General features: G+C 37.2%; 5 protein-coding genes across 5 annotated transcripts; 2 read left to right on the top strand and 3 right to left on the bottom strand.

The window, feature by feature from the left end:
- Window positions 1-952: 952 nt before the first annotated feature.
- Window positions 953-4,119, bottom strand: LOC124636161 (26S proteasome regulatory subunit 6B). The gene is made up of 10 exons (XM_047172097.1): window positions 3,959-4,119; window positions 3,785-3,877; window positions 3,392-3,563; window positions 2,972-3,133; window positions 2,496-2,699; window positions 2,149-2,296; window positions 1,838-1,934; window positions 1,657-1,751; window positions 1,377-1,535; window positions 953-1,098 (listed from the first exon to the last, which is right to left on the bottom strand). Exons 1-10 carry the CDS (start codon window positions 3,989-3,991, stop codon window positions 1,014-1,016), a joined length of 1,248 nt encoding a protein of 415 aa, XP_047028053.1. The 5' UTR covers window positions 3,992-4,119; the 3' UTR covers window positions 953-1,013.
- A 346-nt stretch (window positions 4,120-4,465) lies between these two features.
- Window positions 4,466-6,243, top strand: LOC124636313 (mitochondrial import inner membrane translocase subunit Tim9-like). Its single transcript, XM_047172354.1, has 3 exons — window positions 4,466-4,681; window positions 4,870-4,965; window positions 6,018-6,243. The coding sequence occupies exons 1-3, from the start codon at window positions 4,637-4,639 to the stop codon at window positions 6,147-6,149; spliced, it is 273 nt and encodes a 90-aa protein (XP_047028310.1). The 5' UTR covers window positions 4,466-4,636; the 3' UTR covers window positions 6,150-6,243.
- Window positions 6,244-7,014: 771 nt separating this feature from the next.
- Window positions 7,015-8,810, bottom strand: LOC124636482. The gene is made up of 4 exons (XM_047172588.1): window positions 8,297-8,810; window positions 8,089-8,136; window positions 7,856-7,995; window positions 7,015-7,773 (listed from the first exon to the last, which is right to left on the bottom strand). The coding sequence occupies exons 2-4, from the start codon at window positions 8,117-8,119 to the stop codon at window positions 7,234-7,236; spliced, it is 711 nt and encodes a 236-aa protein (XP_047028544.1). The 5' UTR covers window positions 8,120-8,136; window positions 8,297-8,810; the 3' UTR covers window positions 7,015-7,233.
- Window positions 8,811-8,840: 30 nt separating this feature from the next.
- LOC124636480 (UDP-glucosyltransferase 2-like) lies at window positions 8,841-11,480 on the top strand. The gene is made up of 4 exons (XM_047172586.1): window positions 8,841-9,789; window positions 9,875-10,091; window positions 10,604-10,820; window positions 11,080-11,480. The coding sequence occupies exons 1-4, from the start codon at window positions 8,962-8,964 to the stop codon at window positions 11,372-11,374; spliced, it is 1,557 nt and encodes a 518-aa protein (XP_047028542.1). The 5' UTR covers window positions 8,841-8,961; the 3' UTR covers window positions 11,375-11,480.
- Window positions 11,390-14,399, bottom strand: LOC124636481 (UDP-glucosyltransferase 2-like). The gene is made up of 4 exons (XM_047172587.1): window positions 13,482-14,399; window positions 13,043-13,265; window positions 12,675-12,891; window positions 11,390-12,115 (listed from the first exon to the last, which is right to left on the bottom strand). The coding sequence occupies exons 1-4, from the start codon at window positions 14,010-14,012 to the stop codon at window positions 11,809-11,811; spliced, it is 1,278 nt and encodes a 425-aa protein (XP_047028543.1). The 5' UTR covers window positions 14,013-14,399; the 3' UTR covers window positions 11,390-11,808.
- Between the last annotated feature and the right edge of the window lie 4,166 nt (window positions 14,400-18,565).

The following is an 18,565-nucleotide window of genomic DNA, read 5'->3' as shown; positions in this document are numbered from 1 at the left end:
CGTCCACATCTGGCGAATGCGCCGCGAATGCGCAGCACGCGAGCCGATCGCGAGCTGTCCGCGAGCTGCGCGCGTGCATTTTTGTTCGTGCGCCGCTTCTGCGCCGCCCGCGCGCAGCTCGCGCGCGACCTAAGCGCCGCACGCGAGCGGCGCGCAGGCGGCGCGCGACGTCTGACATCTTCGATAGTACTGAGCCAATATACGGAACTGTAAGGGCGAGAACTGATTGCGCGCAGATCGCGCGCCGCTCGCGCGCCGCTCGCGCGCTCTATACGAGCCTTGCGTGAGTTGCGCTAAAGAGGCGCACCGAACTATTGCAGTGACTGCACGCGCGCAGCTCGCGGACAGCTCGCGATCGGCTCGCGTGCTGCGCATTCGCGGCGCATTCGCCAGATGTGGACGCACCCTAAGGGCTAGAACTGAGTGCGCGCAGATCGCGCGCCGCTCGCGCGCTCTATACGAGCCTTGCATGAGTTGCGCTAAAGAGGCGCACCAAACTATTGCAGTGACTGCACGCGCGCAGCTCGCAGGCAGCTCGCGAGCTGCACATTCGCCAGATGTGGACGCACCCTTAGATATTGACAACGCCTTATTAGGATGCGTAGTGCCTTAATAAAGCCTTTATTGTTTATAGTAAACTAGTTATTGCACTTGATATTATTTGTTACGATATCTCAGACGAGAATGACATTGTTAATATCGTAGTATATTAAGCACATCACAATGATATTCATTTTGAGTTGCAGTTGATGAAGTGAATTCTATTCTAATTTATTGTTTTACATTCACATCATTTTTTATAAGGTATTATGCCAAATATATTGTATTATTTCATATTTGTAAAATCACATTGTTAAGAACTGTTACAGAATATAGACTTTGAAACATTTGTTTTGTATTATTTTCCCTCTTTCAACTCCATCCCGAGAGACTTATATAAATAAAATACAAGTTATGTGTATTTAGGTTTATTAATTACAATTCAAACAATAGAGACATATAAACGACAAAACTTATTTGTAGAATTCATATTCACTCTCATCCTTCTTGATGTTGTTCTTGTAACCCTTCTCGAAGTCTTTGGGCAGAACAATATACCTGAAACAAAAATGTGCAAATAAATACCCATTTCGCTGAATATATGTAAATTCAATCGTTTTAAACATTACTACTTTCTTTTATAATAATTGCAGCAATGAAATCAGTATGAGGCACTAAAGGGTCATATTCATATTTTAAAATTAGGAGGGAAATAAAAACTGCTTGTTCCTCGCTCAACTCATTGGCGGCTCGCAACTAACTTCAGCGCGCGATGTTCCGATCCGCCATGAAGTTTGGCGGACTATATAACGGACACAATATAACGTATCTCTCACCTATTCTCACGGACGGCGTGCATACCCGCCTCTTGGCAGATTGCGTTAATATCAGCTCCAGAGACGCGATCCGGTCGCGCCACAAACTCTTCTAAATCTACTTCCTCCGACAGATTCATTTTAGCGGTGATTGTTGAGAAGATCAGTCGCTTTTGACGCCTGTGGACATGAAGAACATTTTTAATGACAAATAATTGAGTGTTATAAAAAGCTAGGCGAAAAATCTGGTTCTAAATGTGACCTCAAGATTTTTTATCAGCCTAAATTGCAAAGTACTTGCCTGTCAGGTAGCGGGAACTCAATTTTCCTGTCAAGACGTCCAGGTCTTAGGAGGGCAGGGTCCAGAGTGTCGGCACGATTTGTGGCCATAATTACCTGCAAATGGAGAGGGCATAATTAAATATGATAATCATCGTCGTTATTAGCTTTAATGAAGTTTCAGGCTATGTATTGATGTTTACCTTAACATTGGTGGTTTGATCAAATCCATCCATTTGGTTGAGAAGCTCAAGCAAGATTCTCTGTACTTCTCTGTCAGCACCAGTTTGGGCATCAAATCTGGAATAAAAAGCATTAAACATGACTACATGTAAACCAGAGAAAACCTTTTAGGGCCGATTTTTAACCTTAGGAATGACTTTACCTGAAGAATGTTTAAAGTTTTGACAGCTTTTGTATAGAAATTATTATGTTAAACGGCTATATTTACTCCTCAGATAGAAGTAAATTGATGATTGATATCCAGCACACTGATTGACAAATTAAAATGTACCTTTTAGTAGCAATAGCATCGATCTCGTCAATGAAGATGATGGCGGGGCTGTTCTCTTTAGCTAGACGGAAGACATCGCGCACCATACGCGGCCCTTCTCCCAAGTACTTCTGCACGAACTCGGAGCCCACCACGCGAATGAACGCCGCTAAATGAAAAATATTGTCGTTATTTATCTTAAAGTCTGTCACATTCTTTAAATACAGGTACATGTATACATGGCAGTATTTATTTTTTAGGGAGAGTACATAAGAGGAATACTTATGGGTAAATACGGTAAGGTAGTAAATAAGGGAGTACATAAATTGAGTACTCTTCCCTAAATTTATCATGTTTGGTGTAGTTACCTGTGGTATGATGAGCTACAGCTTTAGCCAGCATAGTTTTGCCGCACCCTGGAGGCCCATACATGAGCACACCACGAGGCGGCTCAATACCAATCTGTCGGTACAGTTCCACGTGTGTCAGGGGTAATTCTACAGCTTCCCTGATCTCCTGCTTTTGTGTGTCCATGCCACCAATGTCTGAGTACTGAACATCGGGCTTCTCATCTGTGAAACATTAATTTACTTTAATAAGACATCTCTACCTAAAAATTCTTATATGTGAATATGAATTTCTTTAAGACTTTCATGTGAAAACAGCTGACACAGTGGATGTAAGCTAAAGATATTTATGGGCAACATTTCAAAGCAAGCAAGAATATTATCTTAGAAGGCCATTTGGAAAGAGCAAGTACAAAATATGGAAACTGCTTCATAGACTTATTTTTTTTCAAAGAATTAATGATGAATACTAAGATATTTTGACAAAGCATACATACCAGCCTGCAACATGGAAATGGAGCTGTCTGCTTCTGGTGGCAATACATCTACAAGTGCATTGGAGTGCTTGTGGAGAGCCACAGAGGCTGAAGGCTTCAACAGCTCTCGGTCGATCGTAGACAAGATGCGGACATAGTAGTTGGACCCAGTGGTACTGCCAACTGTTAAAAATAAATACTGAATCATTAGCATTACGAAGGTAAAAATCTTAATATTTCCAATGTTATAATTACAACTATTACAAAAGAAAATTATGTCTTAGAGAATAGCCTGCTCTGTATAACAGTATAACCAATTAATATCAATCTCTCTCCTAAAATATTATACAAACAAGATTTTGGTAAAAGCAGTTTCTAAAGCCTTTTAACAGAATCTTTTCATATAACTGTTCCTATGTATACAAAGAATTCAAAACAAACCTATGCCAGTATTTTGGTCCACAGCTTCAAGGAACTGGCCAATCACAAGAGGTACAGATTGGATTCTCTTCACCTCCTCCTGAGCATGAAGGTACTCCTTCTTGAGGTTCCTTTGTTCATCCTTTATGTACTCTTCTTGAACTTCCAAGAATTCAAGCATACGTTGGAGTTTCTGAAAGTTGGGATTTTTGTCATTCATATCTTACGTCGTTTGGGTTATTGGTTGAAAAAATAAAACAGTTTTGAAAAGTCTCTATAGTAGTTGTAGACAAGGCTAATATACATATGAGTTTCACAAAGTCCCTGGTTTACAAGGGTCTGTGTGAAAACTACTAAAGCATTTCAACAGTGATCACTTGACTTACCTACATAAATTATATTTTACTTTGTTACCTTGTATTTAGTGTAGAGATCTTCAGATTCCAATTCATCAAACGTCTGAGGTCCTGGGAATGATAATCCCTTGGCATCTACGACTTGGTCATCCTGAAAGACAATTATGATCGTGACAAAATATACACAACATTTCATTTATCGATTGTAAAAAGAATCAGAGTATAAAAATACCTTCTCCGGCAATATGATACCAATTTCTTCCATTCTGGTATAGGTTACTTTTGTATTATAATTCTAAATCAGTTATCTAAAAATTAACAATATTACGAATCTCACTGTAGAAGAAATATGCCACAAGTTTCTACAGAACAAGCTACATGACATTACAATAAATTGAGAATGAGACAGTATACATAGAACTCTGTAAAAGCTAGAAAGAGAGATAAGCTATCGAATGCGCAAAATATGTCAATTTCTCAAGGATTGAATGTAAAGTTGTCAAACTTTCGAAACGCATCGTCACTTACGTTTATATTTACGCATGCAATAACCTTTCAAAAAGGAATCATATGATACAATATTAGTCAAGCTACCACATTATATACACATTATATATCTGATCATAATGAATAAATGTTGATATTTTGTGCCATATTGAATTAATTTATATTCCAGTAACAAATATGAAATAAAAAAGTGTACAATTTAAATTGGTAACACGAAATCGTATTCGAATCTTTAAATTCAATTTGTCATCTTGCAACACGTTTGGCTCAAAATTAACCTCAAATTTGAATTGGATTAACCAATATTGCCTAATTTCATTTGTTAATTGTTTATAATCAATATCTTCGTGTATATACTAATATATATATAAATTAAGGTCACTTGGTTAGCCAAATTATAACAATGGCTTCTGCGCCTGAAATGAGTGAGGCTGACCAAATCAAAACAGTAAGTCGAATTGTTCATAATTTATAATAAACTATTTAAATGTATCGTGTTTATTATGTTAATCACACATTACATTCATAGTATCAACGATTCACATGCCGTTCTAGCAAAAGTTATTTAAAAATATCAATTAGTACCTAACTAAAGGTGGAGTGCTAAGTTTATAACATTGTATTCTCTGTTTCCAGTTCAAAGACTTCCTGGTCCAGTACAATAAGCTGTCTGAGCTCTGCTTCAATGATTGCGTACATGACTTCACCTCCAGAACGCTCAAGCCTTCAGAGGTATGCATTACTATATTACTTTAGTTTTAGTAATTTATACGACTTACCAACAATTTCATCATCTTCAATGAAATCTTGTGTATCTTCGTGTTTTGAAGCCAAACTTAGTAATATAAATCTGCTTTTCATAATACTTCTATCATATACTATAATCCCAGTCTGGTACTGAACAGATTTTGATAAAACTACACTAATGTGGCTTACACATTTGAAGAGTATCACAGGATTTCACCGTAAGAAAGCTAGATGGTGAAGTAGGGTATTTTCCAAGAAACAGGCTATTTTGTCCAAGGTTGAAAATTGTTTTTCTTTCGCCACCGTTGAAACTGTTCTTTCAAACACAGATTTAAATCTCAGAATATAAAGGACCATGAGTCAAATTGGGCTCATTGTCCAACAGAGTTATAGCATATGCCGTTGTGAAGGTTTTTGTTTGTACTAAAATTGTTACTATAGGCAATACCTTCAATTCCATGGCAAAAAAAAGATATGCACCTAAATAGGTTTACATATTACGTAGGTATACATTCTGGTTAACAGAAACGAAATGGGTCGAGATGCCATCGCTCAGTATTACTGCTCGTGTCTAACAGGTAGACGCTCAGTAGGAAGTTGTGCTCATATCATTTCAATAATATGGTATCTAGGGTTAGGCAGGCACTCACAATTTAATCCACCGGCAGGATATTTAGACGACATTATTATTGATATTGATTGAAATGTTAACAAAAATAATTTTAACTGTTAGCAGCTGTTTTATTTTTTATGTATACATTAAACCTGGAATTAAAACTAGTTAAAGGTGTTCAATAACAAAACCTACACTGCCATAACAGCACTACTTTTTGCAGAATATTAGTTTATTTATGGTCGGAGAAAAATATTTACAGCAAAATAACCCCATGGATTCTTCGCAAAAATGAGTTTAAATCTTTATATTTAGTGCTTTACAAGTATAATCAAAGTGGTCTCATCTCTGTTGGTGGGTGAGCCCAGGCTTCATACATTTTTGCCCATGGTCCTTTCTTATCATCTGTCTTTATATTTTTCAGGACAAATGTACACTGAATTGTATGGAGAAATATTTGAGGACAAATCAGCGAGTGTCACAGAGGTTCCACGAGTTCCAAATGCTGGCTAATGAGAATATGCTGGCTCTAGCACAGAAGTCGGGTCAAACTTAAGTTTAGTCATTAACAATACATGGTGTATTTATTTTATTTTGTTATAGATTTATTGTCCTGAATGTTAGAAAAATAAAGTGTTGTTGAACAGATATTTTAATAATTTCATTTATACTTATACTAGCTTGCTAGCTCGCAATTTACTTGTATTCCAAATGTACTTAGTCCTGCACAACGATAAAAAGCTTTAGCTTATAATTTGATATATTTTTCAAATAGCTTCAGTAGCTTTTTAGCCTTAACAACAAAAAAAAAGTATAGTCTCTTTGAAGTAATTTTTGATGGGATAACTCTGAAATTTTTACAATTCCGATAAACTTTTGAATGCCAAATACATATAATAGTGTACCTATACCAGTCAAAGCATTCACCTTAAATCGAATCATAATGCCCAAGCGAACAAGTTTATTATATTAGTAGGAACTAGTGAACTATTCGCTTCTCTTCATGCTTCATGAAAGGATGGATGGATTTCGTGAGATAGCGGCAGTGATGTGTATGGAAGGAGAAAACATGCTGCGCCGACCCTAAATAAAATTGGGATAAGGGCAGGAGGATGATGATAATGATGATAGAGATCTAGGATTACGTAGGGTTACCTACATCCTAGGTTTAGTATCTGTCTTAGAAATAAAGAAATCAAGAGCCTGTAGCCGAGAACACTTACGGCCGTTCCAGATATTCCATTTGTTGTATTGATTACTACTTACGTATAAGAATTTGACATTACTTGTACTATATAAATAGGGGGGGCTAATAGCAAAGTTCTATCTCTAGCCAATTAACAGGTAGAATATTGGACACGTCCGTACTTATAGCGTATGTAGAGGGTACGCAAAGGTATTATAATAACTGAAATACGAACTGGAATGGCGATTGTTTATTTAATTCATTAAAAGCTAGTCATATCTTGTAATGTGCGAATGTGTTATTGTGTATAATACCATTTTTTTCATTCGATATTTAATGTACTTTAGCAAAACGAGTACGTATAAGTAGTCCATAATTTGAGGTGTTTATAGATGTAGATGAGATTGTAGATGTTATTAATCCTTAGCAAAAAAATTCTTCACCGTGGTACTACTTATGTACATTTCGAAAATCCTTTCATATTGTCTGTTTTGCACATCATGCACACAATACTCCTCTTCGGGCATGGTTTGTAACATTTCTGTTCAGGCGGAGTGAAGTCCAGTACAAAAGATGATTGAGAACTGGTGTAGTCAAAATGGTAATCATTAAATTTAGCTTCTACACTGTACTTGGGCGCAGGAGAAGGTGGTGCTCCGGGAACAGGTTCTTCATCGTCAATGTTAAGTACGTATTTGAGAGGGTAGGGTCCTGAGGGTGCATTGCTTATGTTGGAGGGCTTGGTGCAGATGCTATAGTTGCCAGCATGCCTGATGATCCTTATGAGAGCTTGTCCGCATGGGGGTGGCTTGCAGCACGACGGGGAGGACGGGCAGACCGTGACGCACTTGGGAGGCAGGCAGCAGGGCTTCACGCACGGCGGCCGAGAGCATATCGATGGGCAAGGAGTGCACACTGACTTTACGCAGTTATGAGCCTCGATCTTTCTGAGAACGGGGCAGGAGATGTGACCTGGGCGCCAGCCACATCTCAACTGAAAACATTATGTAATTACAAATTAGGTACGACATAGGCTTGAAAATTTGATCGGTGACTTTCAGATGTTCTATTCTTACTTGATGTTCAGGGGCGTCTCTGGCGGTGTACAGCCATCCCATATGCTTGGGTACTGGCCCCGGCTTTATTTCCTCTCTGTCTAAGCATCTGTGTTTAGGTAGATCGCAGCGGCCCAAGCAACTCGCCGATGACTTATTCGCTACAATAATATTTAACGGTTATTATGAGATTTAATTGTATAGCCCAGGCTTTCAAGTTAAGTTTTGGCTTATAAAAATGCCATAATACTTACATCTACCAGCTGTTTTACAACAACAAGCCATTTTTATAATGTGAGGACCTGCAATAGACAGTTATTTCAGTAGCCGCTATATAATTAGGTACCTATTTTCTTATATATGATGCATTTATATAGTCTTACGTCATGCCTAATATACAGTTTTCCCAAACCTGCAGAATTTAGAAAAGCAGGCATTATTGTGTGTATGTAAAAGACTTACTTTTATGGTGGTTAGGTTTCGGAGCTGATCATTTTTCAATCTTGTTATCTTAGCCATTAGATAGGCAGGTAGTTATTTTTCGTAACTGTTAACATTTCACGTGGTGTAATAAATATGTTAGTCTATTTCTGGTTACATGATTGTATTTTAGAACTTCACATGACAGAATGTAATGTCTAAAATTTTGTTCTTCGAATACTTTGTTTTTTTTTTTATTGTTTACTTAAACAAAACTTCTTTCTCAACTTACGAAATAAGTAAACTATAATCTATCTATCTTCTATATAAATAAAAATGAATTGTTGTTCGTTATATAGTCTGATTAAAACTAGAGAACGGCTGGGCCGATTGAGCTGATTTTCATTTTAAAATGTTTGTAGAGGTCCAGGGAATGTTTGAACGATACGAAGTTCGCGGGATCAGCTAGTACGTACTAACTTCCTACAAATACAGCACGCGTACGTTTGTATTTGTCTTAACATGATAATTGTACATATTCATACAGTCTAAAATCGTAAAAGAATGTCATGATGTCAAGGCACTCAGTGTTATTGTAACATCACTGTGGACTAGTCGCGTTGTTAACAAATTATTGAAGTGCGCGTAACTACTTGCATGATAATTTAAATTTCCATGTCTAGCCGAAAGTAAATCCGCAGATTAAAATGAAATTATTTATATTGTTTACTTTTTATATATTTAAATGTGAATGTTATAAAATACTGGCAATTTTTCCCTATAACGGTCGCAGTCATCACATTTATTTTACGGCGCTAGTTGAAGAGTTAGCTTTGAGGAAACATAATGTGACTGTGATAAACTACCACCCAGTGCCGGCATTACCTACTCTACGTCAAATTTCTCTACAGGAGGGTAAAGAAAATACTAGTGACAACGTTAATATAGAAGAACACCTGAAAGTGCTCTCAACTTCAAACTTCTTGTCAGTAGCATATGGTGGAGCTCAGGTATTTAAACAAATGGCGAATACAAATTGTAAAAAATTGGTAAATAATAGAGAAATACAAGAGTTTATAGAATCGAAGGAATCATTTGATATCGTTATAGCTGAGCAATTTATGACGGACTGCGGTTTGGCTGTTGCCTACAAGTTGAACGCGCCCGTAATAGGAATGACCGCACATATTTTGATGTCATGGACCTATTCAAGGCTAGGCGCACCAAACCATCCAGCTTATGTACCTAACCACTTTTTTGCTTCCGGAAATTACCCAAACTTGTGGAATAGAATTAAGAGTACAATCATAAACTTTGGAATGAATATGTATTATGCACATGTGATACAAAAACAAAATCAGGAGATAGTACATGCAGTGTATCCCGATATTCCACCATTGGAAGAGCTCGGGAAAAATGTGTCCTTAATATTAATCAATCAGTATTTTCCTTTAACTGGTTCACGTTTACAAGGCTCCAATGTTGTAGAAGTTGGTGGCATGCATATAAAAGAGAATGCTCAAATAGAAGATAAGGTTTGTATGCTCTCTTGATAAATGAATAAAATTATCAGCATCATTCAACGAATTAAAATAAATTGTAGGTATTCTTAATTTCCAGCGATTAAAAAACTTTTTGGACAATGCAAAGAAAGACGTTGTTTTTATAAGTTTTGGGAGTGTCGCGAAGAATTTCCCACAAAAAATATTAGATGAAATCAAAAATCTAATTAAAAACAATAGTGATATTCTATTTATTTGGAAATTAGACGCTTCAAACTGGAAACCGCCTACCAATGCGTACGTCGACAAGTGGATGTCACAAAAAGCTATTTTGTGTGAGTTTAGACGAATTATTTTGTGAATAAGTGTTATGTAAGCACCTATGCTAGTAGCACTAACCCGATAAAGATAAAAAATAGGAAAATATTCTGAGGGTAATTTTTTCCTGTTGAGTTGAGGCCTTGAGAGAAGCTCCTTTAGCGTGGCAGATTAAATCAGAAGCAGGTCACGTCTTGGTTTTGCGTGGCCCTAAAAATTACCCCTATCAATCGCGAGGCCCTGTGAAACTAGGTATACGGATATGAGCATAGTAAGAAGTGTAAAGGGGGCCCATCTGTCTCTCCTAGAAATCAACAAGACTACAATAGTATCGATATCTCGAGTCATAAAGTAGAGCAAATAATATAGCCCTCAAGATTAGCTTAGTTTGGGGACCACTGAAATACATACCAACTCTTCATAGTTACAATAGTTTAATATAAGTTAATGGTCCTACGTACGCATGCCAATCTTGTAATAAGTGGGCTAATTAAATGATTCTAGCACTTATTCTGAATTTGTTTTCTAGGTCATCCAAAGGTAGTGGCATTTATAACCCACTCTGGAATGCTGAGCTCCTCTGAGGCTATGTATTGTGGGGTGCCTATTGTTGGTGTTCCACTGTTCGGAGATCAGTTCGCCAATGCACAATCTGCAGTTGAGAGTGGCCTAGGAGTGTCTGTTGATATATTATCATTTAACGAAAAAGTACTAAAGGATGCTTTGAAGACTATCCTTCAAGATGAGTGAGTATTAAACTCCCGGGTTACGTATGGGGTCATCTTAACGAGTTTATCACATACAATTTCATTGATAATGTCAAGTTGGGATGTCACTACAAAAGTATATTAACGTAAAGAAATTCCACACTAACGTGTGTGGAAAACTTATCAATGAAGGTTACACCTAGCTGTAGCTGATTAAATTTACGTGTTACCGCACTGTCGCAATCGTGACACATATAAATATATCGCATAGATTTACGTTAAGTTTTTTTTTCCACAGATATAGGCAGAAGGCCAAGCTATTATCTCAGCAGTGGAAAGATAGGCCCCTTTCTCCGATGGACACGGCAATTTTCTGGATTGAATATGTAGCTAAATATAAAGGAGTACAAAATTTGAAACCATCGGCAGCAGACTTGCCAATGTATCAATATTTGATGATTGATGTTATTTTGGTTTTGGGATCAGTATTTCTCCTGCTTCCATTAACAATAGTTAAATTAATATGTTTGATTGGGAACAAAAAGACGACACAGAAATCTCAGAAGAAAGAAAAGCGAAAGAAGAGAGATTAAGCAACAATTTATCAATTTATCTCAAATAATTATTTATTTATAATTATTTCTCAAATAATGATAATTTGAAATAAGATCAAAATATAATAATCTAGATAATCTTTTCGACAAGTGTTTTCTATTTCAATGACAACTTCCCCTCTTAACGTACGGTCAATTTTAACCACACCATGCAATTTCCATACAGTTCAAACAACTCCTTATTTAGAATATAAATAATGTAAGTATTTTTTTTATTTATTACGGTTTTATTAACTAGGTAAATCAGAGAGCAGTCAGGCTGACGGCCGACTAGTGGATGAAATATGCAGTTCTATAAGTTTTGTTTTTCAGAAGTTTATACAATGCAATGTAGCGACGTGTTCTTGGGTATTTGAATAAGATCCGACCGAGTTTTCCAAGTGAACCAATATTGTTTCGTCTTCTGCATGCGTCTACGCACGCTTTGCCTTTTTCTTTTCAATTTTATTACTTTTTATAGATTTTCCTTTACTTTCTTTCCGTCCACAGCAAACTTTGAGTGCTGTTCGGAGTGCAATAAATATTAGACTAATTATTGTGATGAAAACAGCGGCTACATCTAGGTGTATATACTGGTAGAATGGCACATCAGCTGCTGCGGTTCTGAAGTTGAAATTGGGATATTTGGCAGCAAATTCAGTCCAGTAGACTGCGGTGTCGAGGGGCGATAGTGGCCGATCATGCCATGCCTTTGATACTTCCTTCACTCTCTGGCGGAATCTGAAAACAAAAAAATGAAAGATTATTTGACGTTTTTATGAAACTTTGCTTTAAAATGCTGCGTATCCTCAAATTAATTCTATTTCCAGAACTTATGACCATTAGATTGGATATTAATCAGTATTAAGAGTGTGATAAGAATTGGTAAATAAACTAATCCAACATAGGTACCTATTTATTAGATTATGGATTGTGATTATTATGAGTCAAAGTTTTTTTTGTGACAACCTTTATCTTTATTTGACATTCATTGCCTATTCATTATTACTATTACTCTATAAAATTATTGTGTTTCTTTATATTTTTTTTAAATCTCTTATTTTTTGAGGCTTAAACTTTTAAAATTAATTAACTCAGCCGCAAAAGGAGTGACACGTGCGTGGGGCGGTGCTAGCATATAGGTATTATGCTATTAATTAGGTTAATAACGGTAACTAAAAGTGTTTATCTTTACGTTTCAAAGGCTTTTATAAAGTCATTTGTTAATAGCTTTTGAGAAATTGTAGACCAGCTAATTATTTGCGTGTAAAAACCGCAAGAAATAACAAATCATACTTACTTGGGATCTAATACTTTTTTGAAACCATTCAGTAAGTTCTCTTCATTCAAGTCTCGGATTTGTAACTGCACTCCGAGGCCGCTTTCTTCGATAGCTGCTGCATTAGCGGGCTGGTCTCCACCCACCGGCATGGCTACCATTGGAACGCCATAGTGAATGGCTTCTGTTGTACCACCGTTCCCAGCATGAGACAAAAACGCTAACGTCTTTGGATGAGCTTAAAATGCAAAATAATAACAATTAAACATTTGATATGCAAACAAATACATTATTTCTTCAAAAGAACTCATATGAATCATTTAAATTCAGTTGTCAATACATGAAATATTTTACAGGTTTATTACATTAAAGTTTAAATTATTACTTACCTAGAATATCCACTTGGGGTAACCAACTGTTCGTGTAAAGTTTATCTTTATCTACCATCAAAGTTTTGTCTTCCCATTTCCAGACGAATCTTTGAGGCAGTCGTTTCATGACATTCAAAACTTCTTGTACTTTTTCTGCTGGCATAGTAGAAGCTTTGACGATGGACCCGAAACTAATATAGATGACTCCATGTTCGGCCTCTTCTACAAACTTTTTAAGATCCTGGAAAAACAAAAGACTATTATCTAATGCGTAAGTTACAATCTCATCATCATCTTCATCATACCTAGATCTGCATTAACTCAACATAAGTCGCTCAGTACAAAGAAAAGGTGCCGGTAGTAGACATTTTTTGTTTATGTTTTTGAAGTATTATGCTAATACGTTGTTTTCAGTTTCAAACTTATACTCAGCTGACTATATTGTACACATACTTACACCTGTCAATGGTTTTGCATCGACGACATGGAAACCTCCGACTTCAATTACATTGGAAGGAAACAGTCTGGATCCAGTAAGAATGAAGTTATGATACAGAAGAAGAAACTTTATTTCTCTTCCTAGTTCTTCTAGAGGAGGTATATCATCAAAGTATTGAGCAAGCGTGTTCTGGTTACTCCTTTGTGTGTAATAACGATTAAGCATTCTAAAGTAGAAGTCAAATATTGTTCTCTCCACTCTATGATACAATGAGGGTTTAGTCCCTCCTTCTAGGAAATGGAAAGGGACATACGCTGGATTGTAAGGGACACCTAATCTTTCATAATGGTAAGGCATCAGTATGTGCGACATTATGCCCACAACAGGAGCTTGGAACTTATAGGCAATACCCAAAGCGCAATCGCTATTGAACTGTTCCACAACAATTACGTCGAACTTTGGTTTTTCCTTAATCAATCTTTGCACTTTGTCGTCGGCTAGCAATATTTTGCAGTTCTCCACACCGGTGTCTGCAAGGAATTGACTCATAAGAAATAGTGTAAAATATGAGCTCTCAAAAGGTTCCTCGCCTTCTATGGCTTTTATACTTCCAGCTTAACTAATATCATGATAATTTGCAGGTGGAACCTGTTCTGGGAAATGAGAAATAACAGTCACATTATGACCTCGTTTGGCGAGTTCACGTAAAAAAACACGGAACACAATAAAATGGCTTTTGCCATTGTACGGAAATATTCCGAGGATATTTAGACTGCAGGCATAGTCTGTTAACACAAGAAATGACAATAATGTAACAATTAGTGCACTCGGCTTCATCTTGAATTGGGTGTCGCGAGAATGTTGTGTCGAGTATCTAATGCGCGCAAATCGTGTTGGCGCAAACGTGCCGGCCAGTGTGCGCGCCGGTACTCGGTGGCCTCCGGCACCAGACTGACCTGCCTCGCTACAACTCGCCTATCATACTGACATTTCCTTGACGTCACTCATCTTCATCTTCCGAGCCTTTTCCGAACTATGTTGGGGTCGGCTTCCAGTCTAATCGTATGTAGCTGAGTACCAGTATTTTACAACGAGCGACTGCCCTATCTGACCTCCTCATCCCAGTTACCCAGGCAACCCAATACACCTTGGTAAAACTGGTTGTCAGACTCACTTACTGGCTTCTGACTACCCGTAACGACTGCCCAGGATCACTGATAGCCGGGACCTACAGTTTAACGTGCCATCCTAAACACAGTCATTGGTGTCCAAAATATACTTAGAAAGTACATACAAACTTAGAAAAGTTGCATTGGTAATTGCTTGACCTGGAATCGAACCCACACCCTCATACTCAAGAGCTTGGTTTTTTACCCACTAGTCCACCACGACACCTCTCCTTGACGTCACTGTAGGCATATTTTCTGTTGGATGCAAATCAACAGCGTTTATGTGTGACATAAAACTTACATAAACGAAGGCAAAACAATGCAGGTAATTATCGCTATAAAGGTTCAATGCATGGGTATCGAGATTATTTATGAAGAAAGAAAGACAAAAGATTTTGGTAAGCTTTTTAATATTCAATAGGTAACTCACGTCGTGTATATGAAATGTAATGAGACTTCGATCGAAACTATAGAATGGCAAAACGAAGGTGTGAAAAAAGTTACTTAATAAAAAGTTTTGAAGCTTATTTTTGAAGATTACAAGCTAAAATGAAAAAAAAAGTGGAATGGAAGTTACGTAAGTAAGCCTTTTTGGAAAAGCGCGGGAAACCTGAACTTTGGCGGACGTGTTTTCTTTTGCTCGAGTTGAAAAATAATTTTTATATTGGATTAGATTAAGTTTTTGTATATATTCTATCCTAATATTTTGTAGTTTAGTTATAGTGTTAGTGTAAATTCTATTTGGTAAGTTTTTTATTTAGTTTCTTTTTATAACATGGAACCTCCGGATGATCCCGGAGGAACATTGCCGCCCGAAGTTGGGCATTATGTAACAGTGTCGAATAACGACACCGGAGTAGACACTGATGGCTCCGCCGTCAGTACTACTAATACAAAGAGAAAAAGGGTATCCACACGTAGCCTTTGCAAACAGTGTAATAAGAGAAGGCGCAAAAATGGCGCGAAAACTCAGTCGGACTGCAGTTGTGGCGTGGTGGACATGGAGACTGATAGTGCGTCTGTTCCTACTGTTAGTTCGCATATTGATATCCCAAATGAATCTCCACAGAAACCGGTTTCGGTAGCCAGATTGGTATACAATTCTTCGGATGCGGCACCATTTCTTGTACATATACAGAGAGAGCAAACTGCTCCCAACGATAATAGTTACTTAAACCCAATTTCATTTGGTAGGTTTTTAAGGAGGAATTCTTTTAAAGGTATAGTAAACGGAAGTTTAAAAAAAATTGGTCGCAATCGTCTGGTTGTTTCCTTTACTACATACTTAGACGCCAACTCTTTTATTACCAATAGCGTATTAGAAAAAGAACATTTCAAAGCTTTCATTCCAACTTTCTCGGTGACCCGCATGGGCGTCGTTAGAGGCGTTCCCATGGAGTGGTCCGATGATGATGTCCTCGAAAATATTTCAGTCCCAATTGGTTGTGGAAAGATTTTAAAATTGAGGAGGATTAAACGAAAGACTGTCGTAGATGGCAAATCTGAGTTTAAAAACACTGAAACTGTTATATTAACTTTTGATGGCCAAGTTTTACCAAAGCGGGTCTATATGTGCTACACTTCTTTAGCTGTTGACCTTTACATTTACCCTACTATCCAGTGCTATAATTGTTGTAGATATGGGCACGTTAAAAGTCAGTGTAGATCTACCCCTAGATGCTACAAATGTGGTCAAGGTCACTCTGGGGATGGGTGCACCATCTCTGAGGACAATTTGCATTGTTGTCTCTGCAAAGGTTTCCATGAGGCCACTAGCAGGAAATGTTTAGAATATGAGAGGCAGAAAAACATAAAAGAATCTATGGCCAAATCCTGCATATCATATGCTGAAGCCTCAAAACTTCATCCCACAATTTCCAAAATTTCTTATGCTGATGCTTTGCTTTCCTCTCCCACAGTTTCAAGCAATATAAATGCTTCTGTTCCTCAGGATTACTCTCCAACAAAAAATAAAACATCTTATAAAAAAACTGTATTTATTAAGCCTCGTTCCCCCCCTCAGTTTTCAAAAGGTTATGATCAGCAATTCCATCAAGAACTCGCTAGGAGTCTGCCTCAACCAAAAGATGGTTGTGCTCTCATCCCCAGAGATGATCTATCATCAGCTTCAGTAAATGAGTTAATCATAGCACTAATTAAATCTTTAACCCAGACTCAACACCTCTCACCGACCATCGCCGCCACTGTAATTAATGCAGTTTCTGAAAAGAATATTCATAATGGAACACAAAGCCAAGGCAATACAATGGAATTGTCGAAGCGCAATTAATAAGAAATCAGATATAATACATCTTATCAATAATTTTAAACCTATAGTTTTTGCCCTACAAGAGACATGGCTTAAACCAGGGTCTTTGTTTAAGATCCCTGGCTACGCCTGTCTTAGGGAAGACCGTTCTGATGGGTATGGCGGTGTAGCCTTACTCATCAGGCATCATCATTCATTTTCACTTTTCTCACTCCCATCTCATAATAATTCATTCTCCATAATTGCAGCTGTTGTAGATAGTATATGTTTCGTTTCTGTATATATTCCTCGTCCTTCTTCTTCAATCTTTAATGAACTTGTAAATATTTTATCTCTTCTTCCCAAACCATTTATAGTTTTAGGGGATTTTAATTCTCAACATGAAGTATGGGGTAGTGCTACAACAAATAGTTATGGTAGTACTTTATTAGATATGTTAGATAATATTAATCTTTGTATTTTAAACACTGGGTCGCCTACTCGACGCACATCTCCAAATGAAGGTGCCAGTGCACCTGACCTGTCACTATGCACTAATAAACTAGCCTCGCATTTGAGTTGGGAAGTTATGCCTTCTACTTATGGTAGTGATCATTTTCCCATAGTTTTAAAATTTCCATCCAGCCAAAAATCTTATTCCAGTCGCCCTCCGCGGTTGAAGTATAAACTAACTGATATAAACTGGCATACGTATAGGGAACACTTGGATAAAATCGTTTCTAGCCTTCCTGAAATTCAAAGTAGGAATGAACAGGCTTGTGCTGATGCTTTATCAGATGCCATGATAAAAACTGCCGATAATCTTTTCCCTCATAAAAAACCACAAAACAAAATCCCATTGCCACCATGGTGGGATAGGGATTGCACAGATGCTATACACAAAAGAAAGCAGTGTGAACTGTTCTACTTTGAAAATTCTACCGAAGAAAATTTTGACATTTTATGTGAAGTAATTTCAGACACCAAAAAGTTATTAAAAAAAAAGAAGTTTGAGGGCTGGAGATCATTTTGTCTTTCCATATCACCAAATGTTAAACCTTCTCTTGTTTGGCGCAACATAAGAAGATTCAGATCAGCTTTCTCTGAATCGATTACTGCATGCCTTCCACCTCAATTAAGAAATAGTTTTTTAGATAAATTAGCTCCCCCATACGTCCCAGATAATATATCTGCGTATCATATGCCTTACACATTATCAGATCCTCCCTGCGTACTCGATAATCCATTTACTTTAGAAGAGCTAAAAGGTGTTTTGTACCAAATCAAAGACTCTGCACCAGGTGCAGATGGTATACCCTACTCTTTTCTGGCTAATATGAGTGATTTATCTCTTTTATATTACTTAAAATTAATTAATCAAATTGTAATTTCTGGTAAGGTTCCCATTTCTTGGAAATCGCAAGATATCCTTCCAATTTTGAAACCCAACAAAAGTCCTTCTGACTGCTCATCTTATCGACCAATAGCTTTGTCATCTGTAATGTTAAAGGTCTCGGAACACTTAGCTAAAAATAGATTAGAATGGTTTATAGAAAGTAAGAAAATATTAAGCGAAAGTCAATTTGGTTTTAGGCGTGGTAAAAGTACCCTAGATAGTCTAAGTATCTTTATCACTGACATTAGATTAGCATTTTCTTCCAATCACTCCATAGTTTCAGCTTTTC

Source organism: Helicoverpa zea, chromosome 14, assembly GCF_022581195.2.
Source record: "Helicoverpa zea isolate HzStark_Cry1AcR chromosome 14, ilHelZeax1.1, whole genome shotgun sequence".
Classification (NCBI taxonomy): Eukaryota; Metazoa; Arthropoda; class Insecta; order Lepidoptera; family Noctuidae; genus Helicoverpa; species Helicoverpa zea.
The sequence above is the reverse complement of the archived record's forward strand: the minus strand, read 5'-3'. Positions and strand labels throughout refer to the sequence as shown.